The following is a 22,284-nucleotide window of genomic DNA, read 5'->3' as shown; positions in this document are numbered from 1 at the left end:
TCAAAAAGTAGGTACCTTTTAAAGAACGAAAAAATATCAAACTAAATCCCCTTTTATATGTTCTTACCTAAATCAAGATAACATACTTAATTGAAAAAATTCACATATTTATTTTAGAGTCTCTAGGTTCTTCAAAATTAATTTTGAAGAACGAAAATGTTCAAAAAATCCCCTTTTATGGGTTGTCACTAACTCTGGGCCCGACAATTTAGCATTTTTATGTTTTTAGGTTCAATATTGTAGAAAATAAAAAAGTACCTTTTGAAAAACGAAAATGTACCAACATATCCTCTTTATGTACCAAAAATATCCTTTTTATGTGTTTGCATCCAATCCGGGCTCTACATAGTTAATTTCATGAACCTAGGTTCAATATTAAAGAAAATTCAAAAAGTAGCATTTGTTAAAAGGAAAAAGTACCAAAACGACCCATTAATTTCATGTTTATAGAAAATAGCAATATATAAGTGCAACTCTAGCTCTAATGCTAACGATTTGATTTGTTTGCTGTCTAAAAGAATTGTTGAAGATTCGGATCTCGCAGGTCTTCTTAAAACTGATTTCAACAAACTTACAAACGTACAGACAGACGGACATGTCTAAATCGACTCCGCTATCTATAAGGATCCAGAATATACATACTTAATGTGGTGGAAAAATTATATTGTAGAAATTACAAACGGAATGACAAACATATATGTACCCTTTTCAAGAAGGTGAAGGGTATAAATATAGACATACAATAGTAGGCGGGACACCTCCCATTATTTTATTGTTGGAGAAATTAGTTTAGTTTTTACGAAATTATTGCAAGTATTTTGATAATTGTATGTATTTTTGCATAAAATAGTGAAATCGATCCATATATTATAATATATTACACGCTATTTCTATATATTTTTTAGTCAGAAACATATTACCTATTTATGTAAAATTAACATTTCAGTACGTTGTTTAACGTTGACATTTTATTTAAAGTAATGTTAATATTAATGAAAATTTTATATTTATATCAATCTACAATTTTCAAAATCTTAGTTTATACATTCCTATGGGTAGAATTAGAATGTTAATGTCTAAGAAGAATTTCCTCCACTATCGAAAGATCTGATTAAACACTGTGGTGTTGTTCACAATAATTTAATTTACTCTTAAATTCTCTTAATATTAGTGCAGTTAAATTAAGAGAATTATTTTTTTACGTCACTCACCTGTGTGCTTTTCTATTTGAAATTAACAAAGATAAACTCCAACATCAAAAATTGGGTGTTGAAAATTTTTTTATGATAAGATAAAAACGAAATGTGGTGGGTTAATAATTTTAAAAACTGATAAGATTTTTAACAGGCATGGAAATTTACGTTTTAAAAAGTTTTTAAGATCGGAAACAGAAGTTTGTTGAAATTTAAATTTAAACAGACGTAATTGATTGGTGCATTGTGTTTTTTTCTTTATTTTTTCATATATTATTATATTAAATATTTTCAACAAGTAAATTCAGTATTTTTGTCACATTAAAAAGCTATGCTCAGCAAAAATAAATATTTTTCATTACGAATAGCAAATTTCCATACCTGATCTTGTTAGTAGTTAAAATATTGGCCAGTTTATTTTAGTGTTTTGTTAAAAGTTGAAACAGTTCTAGATTCCTGGTCGAAGTGCTAAGGTAACCTTTTAAAGCAAAACAAAAGGTTTTATTAAATAAATATAAATATATCATCACAACTTAAATAACTATTTTATTGAGAAATGGGATTGTGAAAACATTTTTGAATTTTTGTGACAAATATATAATAAATGTATTTATATATAATCGATATTCCACTGAGTGTCTTAGTGAATATAAATATAAAAAAATAAAATTTGATAAGATCAGCCATATGAATTTTTGATAACACACATTTAACCAATTTTATATGGTCGACTGAGTCATTATCTATTTTCTGTAATCAATAAAACACTTAAAGAATTGAGGTACATAAGTAACTAATGAAAATATTTTTGTATCGACACCTTACATTCAACAGAAATCACCAAATTAAACGACATCATTTGGATAAATAAACTATTATAATTAAAATAACTAAACTCCAAAAAATGGCGCGTAATTCCATCATAATAATCTTAGGTGTATTATTTGTAATTGCCAATGTAGGGCCCATATATGCTGCTGACAATACTACGCAGAAAGCAGTGCCTTTACAAAATACAAATTCAACAATTGCACCTGTAACAACAACACAAGCTCCTACAAGCACAGTTAAGGTATGTAGATAAGTTTGCCCAGAGTATTTTTATTATACTTAAAACTTTTACTAAAGAACTATTCATGATTGCGGGGAATTTTATGTCATAATTATGCGCTGAACTTTATTGATTTCCTAAAGCCGGAAATCTTCAAATCTCATTTTTACAACAACAGGTGAAGGATAGTGAACTGTAAAGTTTTGTTTTATGAAATTATTATGTGGAAATATATTTTAAATTTGAAAATAAAAAAGTTCGAATGTTTAGTCGGGCGTAGCCGACCATATGATACCCTACACCAGTCAGTATGTATGTTAAAAATGGGGATTATTTAAAAATATAAAACTCATAGCTTAAACGACTCAGAAAATGATTCTAAGCCGATTGGTATACTTAAAGGTATATGTTACAAACATCAGCACAAACCCAATATACCCTCCCCACTAAAGTGGTGTAGGATAAAAAGGTGCTCACTAATGGAAGCTATTTAAGATTCAGCTTAGCCGAATAAAGCACTATGCCTCGTTTAACATTGAAAAGGTCCAATTTATGTTCCGAAATAAACAATATAAAGCAAGCCCCGAATGCTTGTTGTTATTTTAAATTATTATACGTAATTTTTATTATTTAAATCTTTTTTAATCATTTTTTTGTATAGAAAAGTTGTGAATATATCGCGTAAAGCCTAGTGTATATGCCATAAAACTAGTTCTCATGGTGACAAATTCGAACGAAAATCATATATTAAACAACTAATTCCAAGACAGTTCCATTTAAACAAAATTCGTTGGTCTCTACTAAATAAACTAATAAAATTTTCTTGAGTATTTACACATTTCACAATTTAAAATACTCCTGCTTTATCATGACAGAAATTCTATGCTTAAATGGATATAACCTGCCTTACCATTTTAAGTTTTTATCTAATCCTCAAAGTATGCCACAATTTTTTTAATTGAATTTTTATATTTTTTCTATTCCAGCCAAAAATTGTAATAAAAGACAGTGAATTGTGTAAAAAATGTTCCTGTGATATTCAATATCTACAAATCGATTGTAGCAACAAATCAATGAATACTTTGTTCTCCGATGAGGAATGGCACACATTACAAAATGGCGATGTGTTATTTGAAATAATGAATTTGAATCACAATAACATTTCATACATTCCCGTTTTGCCAGAATATCCGGTTAAATCATTGTATCTAAGTTTTAACAAAATCAATAACATTAGCATTGGAGCGTTCCAAAATCTGTCCCAACTGACAGTTTTGGACTTATCGAATAACAAGTTAACATCAAAGTCTCTTAAGCCACATGTCTTTAAAGGAACATATGCCGCTGATAAATATGAGCCTCTACAAAATTTAAGAACACTCGATTTGGCAGATAATGAGTTACACACCTTGCACAAAGATCTTTTTGAGCACTTGCCTGATTTGGAAACATTAATTTTATGCAAAAATACTTTCCATGTTATCGATGCAAGTACCGCAGTTGCGATATCAAGTTTAAATTCTTTAAAAGTATGTAAACATTTTAATTGTATAATAAATTTACAAATAACTATTATTTCGGCGCTTTCATTACGATATACATACATACGTGAATTTTGTACTGATCTTTCATATAAAAATATTAATAACAGTACCTTTTTTTCTAGACTTTGGATTTATCTTATATGGAACTGAGTGCGCTACCCGATTTTATATTTCACAGTCCCATAGATTTGGAAACACTAATATTATCCGGCAACTCATTCCGTACTTTGCCTAGTGAATTGAGCCGAACCAAACATTTGAAGAAATTAGTACTAGATGAAAATCCTTTTGATGATTTTGACAAAACCAAGTAAGAACTTTTTATAAAATTTTAAAACGATTTTTCATTCAAATATTTAATTTGTTTTCAATATTTCAGTGTATTCAAGTCATTAGGGGAATTAGAGTATTTAAGTATTTCTTATTTGCCAGACGTTACTAAAATTGGTCCTTATGCCTTAAGCGATTTGCAGAGTAAGCATAATTACTACAATCCCTTTGTGTATTAAAATGTTCACTTTTTTATTTTCATAGATCTAACTACTTTGATTGCTATCAACAATCCTCATTTGTCAAGTATACATGAATTGGCGTTCACTAAGAATACTACAAATCCAGATATTTTCGATTATCCACCATTAAAAAAAGTTTGTAAACTTAAAAAGGAAAAATGTCAATTTCATATAATTTATTAATGATTTTTTTTAATTTATGCAGCTCTATTTACACAACAACAACCTTACAACGATTGAACACAATTGGGTGGTTAATTGGCAGAAAATTTCTGAACTCGATTTACGCTTTAATCCATGGGCCTGTGACTGTACCAACAGCTGGTTTATACATTCGTTGATGAAACAAATAAATAATACCACGCCGGTACTAACAAAAAATGTTAACTGCGCCACTCCATTGGCTTGGAAAAACAAGCCTCTCCTAGATTTGAGTGAAGATAACAAAGAACTAATATGCGAAAATACCAGTCATCCTGGAAACGATAGTTTAATCTTGGTCGGTATATTAGTGGGTGTTTTGATAGGCATACCACTTACTTTAGGCGGATTGGTTATTTACCGCAAAGGTTGCTTTGGTTTACTTAATCGTCGTAATCATGTTACCGATCGTTCCTTATATAATCGTGCTAGTTTTGCTGATGAATTCCATATTTAAAAGTTTTTACTTAATTATATTATAAATATTAACACACAATATAACAAGTTGTGTAACCTTATTATGTACATAACATATTAAAGAGAATTTTTGTAATAAATAAAAATATATGTAATAAATAAAAAATATACTTTATAATGATATACATTAGGCTTCGTTTCAAAAAATAAAATGTTTCCCGTTTTTTGTGATATTACAACTTTTTAGAAGGTTTTTGTATCAGTGAATACTATGCTGTAATAATTTTTTCAAAATTCCAACTCCTTCTTCTGCATATCTGAGGCGGAAACCACTGATTTTGAGCGACATTTTTTACAGAGAGAAACTGTAGAATTTATAGGTAATCATGCTCTATTAATTGATTTTATAGGAAAAATCAATAAGAATGAGCTCAATTTCACACTTTTACAATGCTTCAAAAGTGCATTTAGTATTATCCAAAGATGCACTTTTTTCAAAAAATATTTCAAAAAATGTGTCTTTGTACATAATCAAAGTATGAGTATGAGACAAATGGTGCAAAAACAAAAATTTTATCATTAACCCTTTAGATGTGATGAGACTTCAAATTTTCAGATTTTAAACATTACAACGCTATATTTCGAAAACCACCAAAATTATAAGGCCCAAATTTGTCATTATACATGTTATATATGGAACATTAATTGGAATGAGTTTTATTAAATTCAGAGATGATGATGAAAAACACCATTGTTTGATGGGAAATTATAAAACCACAAGCCAACATTATAACCATCATAACTCCTAAAGGGATTACAATAAATTAAAAAATTTAACACTATTTTTTAAAGGGCATTGAATAGTATATTTACGAATAATAAAATCAGGTTTTGATTTTTTTAATTGCATTTTTTTCTTTTGCTCTTATGCATTTAAAGTGCATCTAAATTCTGTCAAATTAAGTTTATATATCTTAAATTTTCCTGTAGAATAGTATACTAAAGTCAGATTTGAAATATGTACATCAGTTTTCGGTCTATAAAAAAATGTCGCCCAAAATCGGTATTTTGGCCGCAGATATGCAAATGAAGGAGTTGAAATTTAAAAAAAAAATAATTACGCCAATATTAGCGCTGTTCCAAAAACTGCCATAAAAAGTATGATATCACAATTTCAAAAATGTTGCGTGAAGCCTAATATACATATGTGAGTAACATAGAGAAATATGTGTGCATTTATTTGGCAAACATATTCTTGATTTAAGTTTTGCGCCGTTTTTCAATGTTTAATATATATTTTAAAGGTATTTTATACATTTTATAAATTGATTAGAAAACTACGAGTAAAACGCAACTTTGTTTCTAAAAAGCTGTTAGCAATTGGTGACGTTATAAAATTTTTCTTTCGTCCAAATTATTGATATTGAATAAGTGCTTAAAGCTACGAAAACCTGATTTTTACCAGTAAAAAAAATATCCTCTGAAAAACAACAACACATCTCTACAGTTATTTTGTCCCTTTAAAAAGTTAGACGAAAGCAAAGTTGAATGTGTAAAAATTGGCGTGTTTTAGAATTTTTTATTTTATAGAAAAAAATGTTGGGACTACTATGGAGTCGGGTTGGAGTGAACTTATTCATGCTAGGTCTATTCTCTTCATGCATTTAATGTATTTTCAGGCTAGAATACTCTAAATACAAACAATAGTATGAATACAATTTGATTGATTATGACAAAAATACTTTTAACTCGTATGACATACCGACCGTATTTTTAAGTTTTTGAAAAGTTTCAAAAATTTCTGATTTCTTATATGTATCAAAGTTGTATTTAAAAAAATAAAATCAAATTTCTTTTGATAGAAAAATAAACAGAAAAACAAAATAAATTAAAAACAAGTAAGAGTTCTATATTCGGCTGTTCCGAATCTTATATACCCTTCACCATGATGTGTTTAAAGCCTTTTGTACCTTTTGAAGAACGAAAAAGTACCAAAAAGTTCCCATCTATGGGTCCTCAGTTAATCCGGGCCATACAAACTTAATTACATGTTCCTAGGTTCAATATTGTAGAAATTGTAAAAAGTACCTTTTGAAGAACGAAAAAGTACCAAGAAGTCCCCTTTTACTGGTTCTCACTTAATCCGGGATATACGAACTTAATAACATGTTTCTAGGTTCAATATTATAGAAATTTCAAAAAGTACCTTTTGAAGAATGAAAAAGTACCAAAAAGTACCCTTTCATGGGTCCTCACTTAATCCTGGCCATACATACTTAATTACATGTTTCTAGGTTTAATATCGTAGAAATTGCAAAAAGTACCTTTTGAAAAACGAAAAAGTACCAAAAAGTCCGCTTTTATGGGTCCTTACTTAATCCGGGCCATACATACATAATTACATGTTTCTAGGTTTAATATCGTAGAAATTGCAAAAAGTACCTTTTGAAAAACGAAAAAGTACCAAAAAGTCCCCTTGTATGGGTCCTCACTTAATCCGGGCCATACATACTTAATTACATGTTTCTAGGTTCAATATTGTACAACGAAAAAATACCAAAAAGTCCCCTTTTTATGGGTCCTCACTTAATCCGGGCCATACATACTTAATTACATGTTTCTAGGTTCAATATTGTAGAAATTGCAAAAAGTACCTTTTGAAAAACGAAAAAGTACCAAAAAGTCCCCTTGTATGGGTCCTCACTTTATCCGGGCCATACATACTTAATTACATGTTTCTAGGTTCAATATTGTAGAAATTGCAAAAAGTACCTTTTGAAGAACGAAAAAGTACCAAAAAGTCCCCTTTTATGGGTCCTCACTTAATCCGGGCCATACATACTTAATTAAATGTTTCTAGGTTCAATAATGTAGAAATTGCAAAAAGTACCTTTTGAACAACGAAAAAGTCCCCTTTTATGGGTCCTCACTTAATCCGGGCCATACACAGAAAGAAAAACGCCGAAGTAAAATCAACTTTTCTATTCTCAATTTTAGCCACAAAACGAGCTTGAAAATTGAACTCCATTTTTGTTGCCGTTGGCTTAAAATAATCCAAAATCTGGATTGATTTAAAAAATTTTGCCTTTTATTACTAAAATCAACACTAAAACGCTCAAATTTATTTCAAAAAATGTAATTTTGATTCCAAAAAAGGATTAATTAAAAATTGATCAGTATTTTGATTGAATTAACCAAAAAAGGGTTAAATCAATCCCTGAGAGAAAATAAGAGAAATAAAACTTACTCTCTCATGCGCTCTAATAATCTTTTTATGCTGTTTTACATTGAAATCAAGTTACTAGTTATTTTAAAGGGATGAAATGTATCAGTCTATTTTGTGCGTTCGTTGAGTTCATTGTTGTGTTTCATTGTTGTGTTTTAAAGAATTTGTAGTGTTGCATACAATTTGTTGTTTTGTGTTAATTAATTAATTATGGATGATCAAAACGATGACGATTCCCTTTTACAAGTGCTTCTGAAAAGCTTTAATTTAGAGGAGGCATATCAATACCTAAAAGGTAAGTAAATTTTTATAGAATTCATTTTAAGTGAAGCATGTTTGGGGTCTAATTTTGTTTCGGGATGGAAATTTTAATTTAACATTTTGTATAAAAATATTCACTTTTTGAGTATTTTTTAGATTTTAATGATAAATACCTATAAAAGAAACGTTAGAATAAAGTATCCATCTAACATAAGCCCATAAACTTGCAACAATTTATTTTGGCGTAACTTTGTGTAACTGTACATATACATTAGGGAACCCAAAAAAGTAGGTAATGTTACCAAAAAATTTAGTTAAATATAAGAACATGTTTTTAAATCTATTTGTTCTTGTGCCAAATTTGTTATCATTTTAAAAGACTTTAAAATCGCTTTTAATGACATATAGGTATAATAAGTCCAAGAATATTCGAAATTATAATTAAAAAATGCATTAAAAGCGCCTTTAAAAGACCTTTCATGTGATACTAAATTTGTATTAACCTTTAGGCTTATTGGGAATATCAGAAAGTTTTGTTTTTGGGCCACTCTAATATGCATACACCAAAAATTCCCTACTAATTTTAACTTATGCAAAAAAAAACACAACAACAACCTGCACAGAAATGCCACCGTAAATTCCTTGCTTGGCAACATTCAGCATGTTCTATTTTGTTGAAAAATAAGTAAGTTGTTGTATTGTTGTTGTTTTTTTTTCCATAAGTTAATATTAGTAACGGCTTTTGGTGTTTAGGCAATTGAAGAAAACTACAACAACACGCTTGTAAACATTGACAAAAAAATCTTTAAGAAAATCAAGTAATAAAAAAAGAAGTAAAACTCTCTTGTTTATTCTCTTCTTTTTTCTATTGCGTGTTTGGTGGTGGTTTTTCTGATCTTGCTCTCCTCGTTTGAATGTGTTTTTTATGATGCAATATTTGCAGTAAAAAAACAAGTTCTTGTTGTTATGCACATCAAACGAGAACAAAAAATGAGATTGTAAGAAAATAGCAAGACATTGTAAAATTCCTTTGTGAAATGCGTAGTTTAGTTTTCATTTCTGTTGTATAATTTGCGAAGAGTGGTTGCAAAAATTTTAAGTTAGAGAATGTGTATTAAATAACTAAATGAATTGTTTAAAAATATTTTAAAAAATAATTTCATTCAAAACAAGTGGTCATAAAGAAGTTAATTATAATTAAAAAACTTAATTTTAAAAATATGTGAGTGAAAATTAAAAAAATAGTGAGAATTAAAAAAAAATAATGAAAATCTAAATTTACTGAAAATCAAAAAAAAAAAAAAATTATTGAAACATTTCCTATTGAAGATATAATAACATTTATCTGCAGAAAGAATATTATCTTTCTTACAAATCTATTGAAAACAAGTAGAAAATTTTAAATTTTGTGTTTGTTTTCAATATATTTATAAGAAAGAAAATGTTGTTTCGATATTGTCAAACAAACAGTTAAATAAATTATTTTTTATTTGTTTTCAATTAATTTTTTTTATTTTCTGAAGTTATACTCCCTGTTTTACAATATCCATCAGAGATTGATTTTTTTTAAATTTTCAGTATGTGAACAAAAAAATACAATAAATAAAAAATGCAGAAAATAATTATATAAATTAAAATAACTAAATTTTTATAACATGTGGAAATTTATTGAAAACATTATAAAATTTTTTTAATTTTAAGAAGATATAAATTAATTTAAAATTTTTAATAAATACATTTAAAAAAATCAATATATTGAAAACAAATAGTAAATATAAAAATTTCAATAAAATAAAATATAAATATGTTAAAAATTTTTAAAAACATTTTTTTTAATTGATTAAAAATGTTTCTATAATGCTTTTATTAATAATGTTTTATTTATTTCTACAGCTGCTAAGGTAACGTACAAAAGCTTGCCATATATTCAAAAAGAAGAAATAAAAGAAGCCATACCACCTCTTGACCTCCGAATTGAATTTCGGGAGAAGCTCTTTAAATGGAAAAAACAGCAGGTAAATCATAAAAAAATGTGTTATATACTTGATCGTATCATTTTATATAATCCAATTTTACAGTTCGAAATTGATGACGAAACGATTTCAGTCAATTCGAAGGTCGACAATTGGATGTCTGATGAAGGTTTCAGTGGCAAAAGAGTTTTAAATAAGGTATAACATATTTTATTCTATCATAATTATTATCCTTAACCGTGTTTATTATCGTTAAGTGTTTGATAGATATTTTAAAAGAAACGGCAGGCGGAAGGGCGATATTAGAATACAGAACGAAAAAGCTAACTATCGATCAAAGGGATTTCCTTATAAAAATAATAGTTGAAGAAGTTATGTGCAGCCAGATTATAATAAGAGTTGCAGATTTTCCGTTATTGGTAAATGAAATAGTCTCGATATTTCCATCAGAAAAAGAAATTCAGGTGACTAAAATAATTTATCAACTTGAGAAAACATTGTTATAATTAAATTTTTTCTTTAAATTTTAAGGGTTATTATTTTATTTCAAGAGGCTGTAAAGGCAGTCCAAGTGGAAAGTTATACTTTAAGTATAAAAACTGTCGCCGTAAACGTGGAATATTTGATTCCTCTGTGTCCAGTCAAGACGAAGCAGAAAACACATCAGAGCATATAGATGAAGAGATAGATGAATCTGTTGCTACAGCTTTTAAAACATCTTTAAATAAAGATTCATCAGATTGGGCAGATGTTTGTGAGAAATGGAAAAGAACATATAAAATACGTCGCCGGGAATTACAGAATCTAAATAACATCGACTTTCTACAATCATGGCCCAAACTATGCCATGCGAAAGCTTCCGATTTGGTAATTTTTTTTTATTTTTTAATTATGATTTACTTATATTTTTGATTTAACTTTTAAAGAAACAATTTCTTTTGTATGTTTACTAATTTATTTTTCAACAATATTTATTCATAAAAAATTCCTTTTAATTAAGGCCCGTATTTAGAAAGAAGAACACAAAACAGTATTTGAATTTTTTTTTTGAAAAATTCAAAATATTAACAATTGTTTCTTTACTTCTTTCTGAATACAGGCCTAATTATAAACCTGGTATCAAATAAATTTTGAGAATTGTATTTCGGAATATTGTTGAAAATTAAATTTAAAAAATTATGAAAACAATAAATAATTTTTTCGTTTATTAAAAAAAATTTATGATATTTTTGTTAAATGTATATTATATTGAATGAATTAAATATTAATATATTAACTTTTTTGTTTATTAAAAAATTAATGATTCTTTTGTATAAATAAATATTAATAAATATAAAATAAAATATAAAAAACTTATTTTAGTTTAGGATTAAATCAAGCGCTATTTGGGTAAATTTGACATTTTAAATGATCAAATCAATCAAATTTAGGATTAAATCAAGCGCTATTTTGGGATTAAATCCAGCGCTATTTGGGTAAATTTGACATTTTAAAAGATCAAATCAATCAATTTTAGGATTAAATCAGGCACGATTTCAGGATTAAATCCAGCGCTATTTGGGTAAATTTGACATTTTAAATGATCAAATCAATAAATTTTAGGATTAAATCAAGCGCGATTTTAGGATAAAATCAAGCGCTTTTTGGGTATATTGAGATATCAAATGATCAAATCGATCAATTTAAGGATTAAATAAAGCGCGATTTTGGGATTAAATCAAGTTTAAAATGCTTGAAACAATCATATTTTGGATCATTTCGATCTCATTTTAGTATGGATTCGAGATTAAATCAAGGAAAAACTGTTTTAAATCAAATATGTTTTGAGATCACTTTGATCCTAAAAAGGTTTAAATCGCGATAAAATCAGCACTTTCGTGATTGGCTGTTTCTAGATTGATTCAATCATTTTGCACTTGATTTAAGCCAAACCGGGATTACCGTACTATTGAGACCGATATGGATTGATTCAAGCCCGGATGGCTTGATTATTTTTTTGAGTGTACATACTTAATTACATGTTTCTAGGTTCAATATTGTAGAAATTGCAAAAAGTATCTTTTGAAAAACGAAAAAGTACCAAAAACTCCCCTTGTTTGGGTCCTCACTTAATCCGGGCCATGCATACTTAATTTCATGTTTCTAGGTTCAATATTATAGAAATTTCAAAAAATACCTTTTGAAGAACGAAAAAGTACCAGAAAGTCCCCTTTTATAGGTTCTCACTTAATCCAGGCTCTACATACTTAATTTCATATTTCTAGCCAATAACAAAACATTAGTGATGCTCTCGCTCTGCTACTCTTGCTCTGCTGCTCTTGCTCTGCTTTGCTTTTATAAACAAATTACAATAACAATATTTACCGTATTGTTATGTATTTTGTTTTTGTTTTTTGCAGTTTCTGTCTGAGCATGAATAAAAAATCTAAATTTTATATGAAATTTTCAGAGGTTGTCTCGGTTTTTTGCTCATATCTCCGTTATTTATGGACCGATTTTGCTGATTTTAAATAGCGTTCTTGCCGGTCGTATGTCTGATAGAATTATGGAAGATTCGGATCTCGCAGATATCTGGGGTCTTCTAAAAACTGATTTCAACAAACATACAGACAGACAGAAGGACAGACAGACAGACGGACATGGCTTAATCATCTCCGCTACCTATAAGGATCCAGAAAATATATACTTTATAGGGTCGGAAAATTATATTATAGAAATTACAAACGGAATGACAAACTTATATATACCCTTCTCACGAAGGTGAAGGGTATAATAAACGAAAACATCAAGAACATTATTGAATTTATAGAGTTAATAAATGTATGTCTGAAATAGAAATGTATTAATACTCAGTATTGTAGTCTGAATATACCTTTAAAGAGACTATGAAAAAATTAATAAATAATCACCCCTAAGTCGACGTCGACACCAATTTTGAGTCGTAGTAAAATTTGCTGTCCACAGAAAATGAATTGTGTCGACCCAATCATATTAATCTTTTTTAAAATGGATTTTTCTGAATATCAAATTCAATTGTTCTTTTCGAAATCGAAACGGAAAATCTTATTTCAATTGGATTTCTGTGAATATAGAATTTCAGACTTTCAGTTTTGTTTTTTTGAATTCGAAAAGCATGAACACACAGACGGACCAATATTTTTGGGAGTTAAAAACATCAGCACAATCGCATAATACTATCTCCACTATAGTGGTGTAGGGTAAAAAAGCTATATTCAAAAAATTCCACCTAAATTTTATTAAAATCAGAAGAAAACTTAATCGAGATCTGTTCAATGCTGATATTTATAATGGACATTTTTTTCAATATAATTATATTCAAATATATCGGTGCGTATAATTTGAAATTAACGATTTGTTTATAGAATTAAAAAAGCTTCAACGTAAAAAGCACTGTTTAAGTAAAAGCAGCAACCAGTTGTTGATTAAGTGCTTCTTAGTAGCACCCAACAATTTGACTGATCCGCAAAAGCTGGTTTATTTTCTTACATGTTGCTGCCGATTTAAAGCTTAAAATAAACAACACAAACAACAAAATTGTTGGTAAACTACTCAACTCACTCCAGTTCATACAAGACCGGATTCGCTATTTGCTTTTCACTCGTTCAGAGACGGTGATACATGTAAGACCAACAACCAGACGCCACGCAAATATTTCACCAAGAAATACAATTTCTTGAAATTTAAAAGTGAATCTGAAATTCCAATTATTTTCGTGTTAAGAGTATTTTACATTAAAGGGTCTCCTTAAAACGACTGCCACAATTTTTCACTGTTTCGAATACAATGATGACTTTTTTGTGACACATTATTGACCATTGTACTTTGTGTTTAAATGTAAAATTTTAGTTGAATGTCGTAATGTACTTGAGTTTATATTTTTTCTTTTTGTTTAATTAAAAAATAATAATAAAAAATAATACTTTAAAAAAACAAATAATAAAAAAAACAAACATCAATGTTAAGATGAATATGTGCACGTGAAATTGTGTGTGATCGCACCTTTATAGTGATAAAAGTGAAATTCGTTTTAATTTAAAACGCTAAAAAACAATAAAAACCAAATTAAAAAGAAACAAAAACTTTAATTACAAGCTGATTGTGCGGTTCATGTGTGTTGCAATTCAAACCAAAATTACCGGTTACCACTCAAAATCAATAAAAAAAAAACGCAAAGTAATCGACCTTCAAAATAAAGCCGCTTAAAGAAAGCAGTCACCTTCAATAGTCGGATGCTGTAATTGTTCACACATTTCGGATACAAACAAATTGCCATCGAAAGAAAGAGAAAATTTTAAAAGCAACAACAGTTGCAGTTTTCACACAATCGTCAAACCACGAAAAGAAAAAATAACAATAAAATCAGATTTAATCAAAATGTCTTCAAGCGAAGAGCCAGTAGATGCAGTAGAGGCCGTGGTAAGTTTTTCTCTGGCGCATTAAATAAATAATCTGACAAACAGACAGACAGACAACAAAACCAAACATATCAAACCAAAAATGCATACAAAAGACACAATAAGTTGACTGTGAAACTTGAAATTTCTTGGCTCATTTCTCTTTTAAATAGTACCCACCCGTCATATACGAATACCAATGTATTTGAACCGTGTTAAATTTTACATCCAAGGGTTTAACCAAGCATTTTCAAATATTTAAATTTAATTATGATCTTATAAAAATTTAAAACATTTTTCCAGAATGTTTCTGAAGTAAATATACAAGTATGACGCACAAAAGCAAAATAATTTTTGCAGAATTCGTACCCACAGTCTGCACAAGCTGCCGATTTCGTATCCGGATTTGCTACGAAAATCGTATAAAAGGTTGCTCAGATTTCGGAATATTTTGTCTGAGAAATTTCGAATTTGTTGGTCAGAATTCGGATCGAATCTGATGTAAATTCCTGGGGAAATTTTGAAGGCGTTTTAGACAAAGTCGGACATTCATTCCACAGTTTGTACGAAAGTCTGATCAAATATAAGAAAATGGGCTAACTATTCAGATCAATGTCTAATGAGAACTATTTCTATATTGGTATATATGGTTTAATTTTAATAATAATTTATAAGCTTCGATTATTCATGTGTTCATTCATGACATCTTAAAATTTAACAATACTACTTACATATTATATATGAAAACAGTGTTCATCATTTTTAAAATAATAAAATTAAACCACAAGAAATTAGAGTAGAAGAAGAATCATACACCATAGAGGCACATCTGTCAAACCCGAATAACTTGAAAACTAAGTAATCGATTTTATCACATAAATATTTGTTATTGTTTATCGATTATCTATCATCGCTGAAAGATTGAAAAATTAATTTTACATGTGATTGTAGGCAGACGAGATTAATTGTTTTTCAAAGAGCCGTGAAAATATTTCACTGTATAAATTTTTTGTGGTACCTTTTTTAATTTTTGTGATTGAAACAATGTATTAGCGGGTGATAGAATGTCAATATTAATGAATAATGTTTATAAAAAACCGAATTTTTAAGAAATCGGTTTTTCGGTTAACCGAAAATTTAACATTTCTAGGAAATTGGTTTGTCGGATGACCGAGTATAAAAAATGGTTAAACCGGTGAACCAAAATGTTTGGAAATCCTTAAAATTTTCTCAAGTTAAGCTTATTTCTTATTAATTGAAGAAAAATTTGCGGTTTTTGTTTTACGGAGATATGAACTTACGTCGTTGAGAATTTTTTTTTTTGAAACTCTAAATGTCCTAAGTTACATTATAAAATAGTAAGTTTTAACATTTTCAACTAAATTCAAATCGGTTTTTGTTGGTCAAATAGGCATTTAAGTTTCTTTTGAAGTGGGTTGGATATTTCTTTTATAGATTTTCAATAAATTGTTTTCTCACAGACTTTTCCATAGTATTAAAATAAATTTTTAGCCACAATTATTTAAAAGTTTAACAAAATATTTTTACATGAATGAAAAATTAATGAAACATGTAGTTCTAGAAAGGCATTTTCAGTGTTACAACATTTTTCAAAAGTTTATAGAAAGTTTGTATGGAAATTTGATTTATAATATTTTGTATGATGTCTTCCAAAATTTTATTTACAAAAATAATAAAATTTCTAGGTTTTGTAAACATGATAATCGATTTTTAATCTGGATTATTGTTATCCAGTTCTCATTAAGTTTCAAACTAAACTAAATTAATTTCAGTTAATCAGATGGAATTTTTAATATTTTATATTTTGGACTTTAGCCTCTTAAAAAAAGTAAATTGAGCTAAAAATTTATAATTTTGAATTAATTGCGTTTTTAGTATACATATGTGTTTTATGTGTGGAAAAAACAAAATATTTGTTAGAAAAAAATACAACAATTCACATTGAAAGTGAACAAGGTAAAGTATTCTTCAGGTTTTAATGTTTTTATGACCTGCTTAAAAATATATATTTCCGGTTGTCTTATTGTTTTTAGCCTGAACGCTTTTTTCTGCGACTTCTTTTTTTAAATATTATTAAATTTATCCTTCCTTTTGTACAGATGCAGATGAACGAACTTTAATTTCTTTTAGAATTTTATCGTATAAAATTGTAGGTATGAAACTAAATTCATATCGTCACCTAAATTTTACGTGAGAAAAAAAATACTATTTAAATTGAAGAGTTTGTTTCTATCAACGCGATATGATTTTTGACAATGGCGTATATTGAAATGGATCAATTGGATTTTTTAACTTTTTCGGAGGAGTGGCATTTTTGTTGTGGACATTTGTTTTTATGCAACACATGAAAATCACCAATAAAATCGATGGAGGAATCCAATTTTTGTTGTGAACATTTCTTTTAATGTAATATATTAGAATCACCAATAAAATCGATTTTGAATTTTTGGTTAGTTAGGGTCGTTTGCGTTTCAGATAACGACAATTTGTGGCAAATGAACCAATTTCGGACTAAAAGAGGGTCAAAGTTAGGCATTGAGGTCATACAAGTTTTTATTTAAAATATTTTAACTTTTTACGAAATTGAGTGTTGGTTAAAGTGTCGGTAGAGTTGATTGAGAAGTTGTGGATTTGCAATACCTTATTCTTTAATTTATCAGCGATTTTTCTCTATGGACCTATCACAGTACGTCCTTGTGGCCACTGAAATAAGTATGTTAATTAATATAGAACTGTGTGTTCGAACCACCAAAGGTGTATACATAAGTCAATAAGTAGGAAAGAATGTTTAATATAGTTTAAATTTTCACTCCTTAAACGTCCGATTATCTCAAAAAGCAACTATGTAATTTAGAATAAAAATACATTTTTTGCCCATTTGTTTTTTTTTTTTGCGCATTTAATGGTTCTGCTTATTGTTATTTACTTTTTGAATTTATAATATAATACTATCGTATATAAGATTCGGTACAGCTGAATATAGCACTCTTACTTGTTTTTATAATATTTTGTTTAAATATGCAATTTTTATATATATTTCATTGCGCTTGACATTATATTAAAATGTGTAAAACAAAATTAATTGTACTTGCTAAATATTTGAAGACGGAATTCATAAAACATTGCGCTAAATATAATAAGCAAAAAATCAAATCAAAATCTCGAAAACTTGCCCAGTTTATAATCATTTTATTAGGATTGGTGCCATTTGACATTAAAGTGATACTAATGAAAATTTCACTAAGGCTTTCTTTCTTAATCGAAAAACAAGTAAGAAATTATAGTCGTGCGAGGCCGACCATATAATACCCTACACCTTTGATAAAAATATAATGTGATTAAGTTGCCATAATAAAGCATTTAATTTGAATTGTACCTTACCTCAGATATACATACTTAAGTCGTTTATTGGTGAATAAAATTGTGGACATTTAAGAGAAGTTTTGATGGGGGCTTTTCAAAGGGCTAGGGTCATTATTATGGAATTCGTGTGGGTCATCAAGTCTTGAATTGAACATGGTTTTTGCAGCGTTTTGTCGAGATATGAGTATATTAAACATAATTATAAACTTAAAATCCCTATTCCCGGGTGCAGTTGTATGGGGGCTAGGTGAAATAATATACCGATGTTAATCATTTTCAATAGGCCTTGTCTACGATACCATAAAATATAATGTGCCAAATTTCATTGAATTATTTCCAAAATTACGACCTATAGTTTGATTACAAAGTTTACAAGCCCTATTGGGGGGTTCAGTTGTATGGGAGCTTGGTGAAAAATTGGACCGATCTTAACCATTTTGAATAGGATTATCTTCAAAATTGTGACCTGTAGTTTGATTTCAAGGTTTACATGGACACAGACTGACGGACATAGCTAAATCAACTCAGAAAATGATTCTGAACCGATTAATATACTTTAAGGTGGGTATAGGACCAATATTATTGTGCGTTACAAACATCAGCACAAACTTAATATACCCTCCCCACTAAAGTGGTGTAGTGTATAAAAGTACGTCAAATATTTAATAAAATTCTTTTTCTAGCACAGCTAACCCTTTGACGACTATATATTTATCTTTTTAAGTAACAATTAGGGCGAATCTGTCAACCGACAGCAACGGTACATAAGACTTAGAAGTTATATAGGGGAAGAATTTCGTTATCCTAACTATTATCTGCACATTGATATCGACAATCAAACATGAAATTAAATTGATTAAACCAAAAAGGTTTAGTCGTCAAAGGGTTAGTGAAAATGTTAGAAACCTAAATCAGTTAAATTTTTTGAATGTTGTTTTGTGTTTAAATCTATTTTTAATTTGAATGTAATTAACTAAGTTTCATCGCAACCACATTTTTAACTCTTGGACATTGTACGCGATTTTAGAGTCCACATTAGTAATGTATATTTTCAATTAGATACATACATATACTACATACACATTTAACCTTCCTAAACCTGCTTACGGTCTAACAGACCGATTAGGCTGCACAACAATGAAATGCGTTTTTCTTAAAAAATGCTGATTCTTATATATTTCCAAATGACAAATTCAATTAAAATATGAAAAATTTCTAAAATACTGATTTTAAGTAAACATTATTTAACCCATTTTTGTCATTTATGCATAAAGCATATTATTTTAACCATAGTGAATGTTTCAGCATAATTATATTAAATGGAATTAGAAACATTATTGCATGGCCTCTGGTAGGTTAGTGTGGCCTCCGGTAGGTTAGTGTTCTAGTCTGGTAGACCGGAGGTGGTGGGTTCGATTCCCACCTGAGGCACTGGTTAAGGAGCGCACAACAGGCCCGATAGAGGCCTAGGTGTATTTCTTCGGATTTGATGTATATATGTACATTCTCCTTTCAAACTAACTAACTGCATGCTTGGAGTGTAATGATTATACAAAGTAATTTATAACATACCAATTAGAATTAGTTTTAGTTGAAGTTTTTACTATTACTTGTGATTGTATTTGAATTTTACTAATTACAATTACCTGTAGTTATAATTTAAATATTATAAATTACAAATTACATGTAATTGTAAGAAAAAAATTTCCAGTAACTTACAAGTATTGAATATTCCTCAATAACGATTACAGATACGATAGAAATTCTAATTTATTACTTCAATTACAATTAGAAGTAATTATAATTGACAGAACCTCAAATTCAAGTAATAGTAATTGGTAAACTTTCATTTCCAATTACTTCAAATTTAATTTTAATTGAAAACAAGTAAGAGTTCTATATTCGACTGTGCCGAATCTTATATACTCTTCACCATGATGTGTTAAAAACAGTCAGTACGAATTTTATTACAAAAATCAAAAAATGCCAATTGCAAAACGGTAAGGTACCAAAAAGTCCCCTTTTAAGGGTTTTCACTTAAACCAGACTCTACATACTTAATTTCATGTTTCTAGGTTCAAAATTATAGAAATTTCAAAAAATAACTTATGAAGAACCAAAAAGTATCCTTTTATGGGTTCCCACTTAATTCAGTCTCTGCATAATTAATTTCATGTTTCTAGGTTCAATATTATAGAAATTTCAAAAAGTACCTTTTGTAGAACGAAAAGTGCGAAAAAGTACCCCTTTATGTGTTCTCGCCTAATCCGGACTCTATAAACATAATTTCATGTTTCTGGGTTCAATATTATAGAAAATTCAAAAGGTACATTTTGTAGAACAAAAAAGTACCAAAAAGTCCCTTTTTGTAGGTTCTTACCTAGTCAAAGACCTACATGCAAAATTTCATGCTTCTAGGTTCAATATTAAAGAAAATTAAAAAAGTACCTTTTGTAGAACAAAAAAGTACCAAAAAGTACCCTTTTATGTTCTGATTTAATCCGAGTTCTACATACTTAATTTCGTGTTTCTAGGTTTAATATTATAGAAAATTAAAAAAGTACCTTTTGTAGAACGAAAAAATACCAAAATGTCCCTTTTTCTAGGGACTTACCTAGTCAAGGCCCAACATGCTAAATTTTAATGTTTCTAGGTTCAATATTATGAGAATCCAAAAATGTCCATTTTATGGGTTCTCATCTAATTCCGGATCTACGTACTTCATTTCATGTTCCTTGTGTAATATTATAGAATATTCCAAAAGTACATTTTGAAATTCTCACCTAATTCAGACTCTACATACTTAATTTCATATTAATAGGTTCAATAGTATCGAAAATTCAAAAAGTACCTTTTGAAAAACGAAAAAGTACCAAAAAGTTCCCTTTTATGGCTTATAAAGAGGTGGTAAATACCTCTAGTCTGGCCGGGACTAAAAAATTGGTTACAGTCTACTGTTTGGCTTAGTCCTTGCATAGATTGAAAGAGGTCAGACCAGAGCATCGCATAATCTGGTACTACGGGTGGCCAGTTGCCCGCTGTACTATGTCCTGGCTGGTCAGTTGGTTGAGGTTTCTTCGGGATCCACGTAGTGGGTGTGGTTTAACCCAAATTCGCGGGGAGAGTAAGTGGAGGTTAAAATAGTGATAAAAGAAAAAGTCAATATTCGGGATAAGTTCGGTGGTGTTGCCGAAACAACAGATACCCCACAGAGGAGTGACTGAGGGACTAAGCGTTGGAAATGCCGTACCTCAAGGACCTTACCCCACCCGTCTACCTATAATGAATGTGTCGTATGAATGAGATGTGTGCTGGGTTGAATGATGATGGATGAAAGGTATCATATTCATATGATACCATTGAATTTTCTTTCCTTGTCCAGATATGTTCAGAGTATATTCTGTTTATATCAGAATTACCACAGTGTGTCCCTGTGAGTAAGACCAATTTCTTCGGCTCATTTGATGGATCCGTACTTTGGTCCACCGGTTACGTCTCTAGGTGCTGTTGCCGAATCAACAGAGGCCATCCAATGGTCCGAGATAAGATAGCTCGAGTACTCCAGCAATGTACTTGTGCATGGACCGGTCAAAGCCAATGTACAAAAATTGCCACCTTAGTTCTTCATTGAAGAACAAAGGGGCGATGGTAGACCGTTCTCATCTTAAGGATCCAAAATATATGTATATACGTTATGGGGTCGGATTATTATTTTAGAGAAGTTACAAACGGAATGACAAACTTACATATACCCTTCTCACGAAGGTGAATTGTATAATGAAGTCATTACACCCATGCCGGCTTTGCGGTTATTACCTTCAATCATATACCTTATATATACTCGAATGAAACTATTAGACAACGCGCTATTCCAATATAATAATAAATTCAATTTTCTAAAAATTTAAAAAATTGTTTAAAAGTTTCCATTAAAGTTAAATAAAAACGTTTTATTTTACAAAACTTTACTTACAATTAAGGCATGCGGTTACAAATAGGTTAATAAATTTAATTTATTTCTGCTTAATCATTACATTTAGAAGTAGTTTTGCACGACCACTGCATATTCGCAGTGTACTATTTATAAACATGTTATTATTTATTGGT

At 29.1% G+C, this 22,284-nt stretch overlaps 3 protein-coding genes across 5 annotated transcripts in view; all 3 read left to right on the top strand.

Annotated features, from left to right (window-relative positions):
- The first annotated feature begins 1,540 nt into the window (after positions 1 to 1,540).
- Positions 1,541 to 5,116, top strand: LOC111677302 (insulin-like growth factor-binding protein complex acid labile subunit). 3 transcript variants are annotated; one of them, XM_023438389.2, is made up of 7 exons: positions 1,541 to 1,691; positions 2,028 to 2,265; positions 3,231 to 3,773; positions 3,911 to 4,098; positions 4,168 to 4,262; positions 4,323 to 4,435; positions 4,506 to 5,116. In XM_023438389.2, the coding sequence occupies exons 2-7, from the start codon at positions 2,098 to 2,100 to the stop codon at positions 4,956 to 4,958; spliced, it is 1,560 nt and encodes a 519-aa protein (XP_023294157.2). In that variant the 5' UTR covers positions 1,541 to 1,691; positions 2,028 to 2,097; the 3' UTR covers positions 4,959 to 5,116. The 3 variants fall into 3 exon arrangements, with proteins under 3 accessions (XP_023294157.2, XP_046809475.1, XP_046809474.1); XM_046953519.1 differs by having other exon boundaries at positions 1,583 to 1,666; XM_046953518.1 differs by lacking the exon at positions 1,541 to 1,691 and having other exon boundaries at positions 1,724 to 2,265.
- A 3,172-nt stretch (positions 5,117 to 8,288) lies between these two features.
- On the top strand, positions 8,289 to 11,452 carry LOC111677273. Its single transcript, XM_046953520.1, has 5 exons — positions 8,289 to 8,439; positions 10,299 to 10,420; positions 10,484 to 10,576; positions 10,636 to 10,842; positions 10,910 to 11,452. The coding sequence occupies exons 1-5, from the start codon at positions 8,355 to 8,357 to the stop codon at positions 11,288 to 11,290; spliced, it is 888 nt and encodes a 295-aa protein (XP_046809476.1). The 5' UTR covers positions 8,289 to 8,354; the 3' UTR covers positions 11,291 to 11,452.
- Positions 11,453 to 13,996: 2,544 nt separating this feature from the next.
- Positions 13,997 to 22,284, top strand: part of LOC111677309 (long-chain fatty acid transport protein 4) — a 36,841-nt gene continuing 28,553 nt past the window's right edge. The window contains exon 1 of the mRNA XM_023438398.2: positions 13,997 to 14,815. Within this exon, the coding sequence (XP_023294166.2) occupies positions 14,774 to 14,815 (42 nt within the window). The 5' untranslated portion in view covers positions 13,997 to 14,773. The remainder of the gene's footprint in view (positions 14,816 to 22,284) is intronic.

The sequence above is a fragment of the Lucilia cuprina genome, chromosome 6, assembly GCF_022045245.1.
Source record: "Lucilia cuprina isolate Lc7/37 chromosome 6, ASM2204524v1, whole genome shotgun sequence".
NCBI lineage: Eukaryota > Metazoa > Arthropoda > Insecta > Diptera > Calliphoridae > Lucilia > Lucilia cuprina.
Note: the sequence above shows the minus strand (reverse complement) of the source record. Positions and strands in the feature narration are given on the sequence as shown.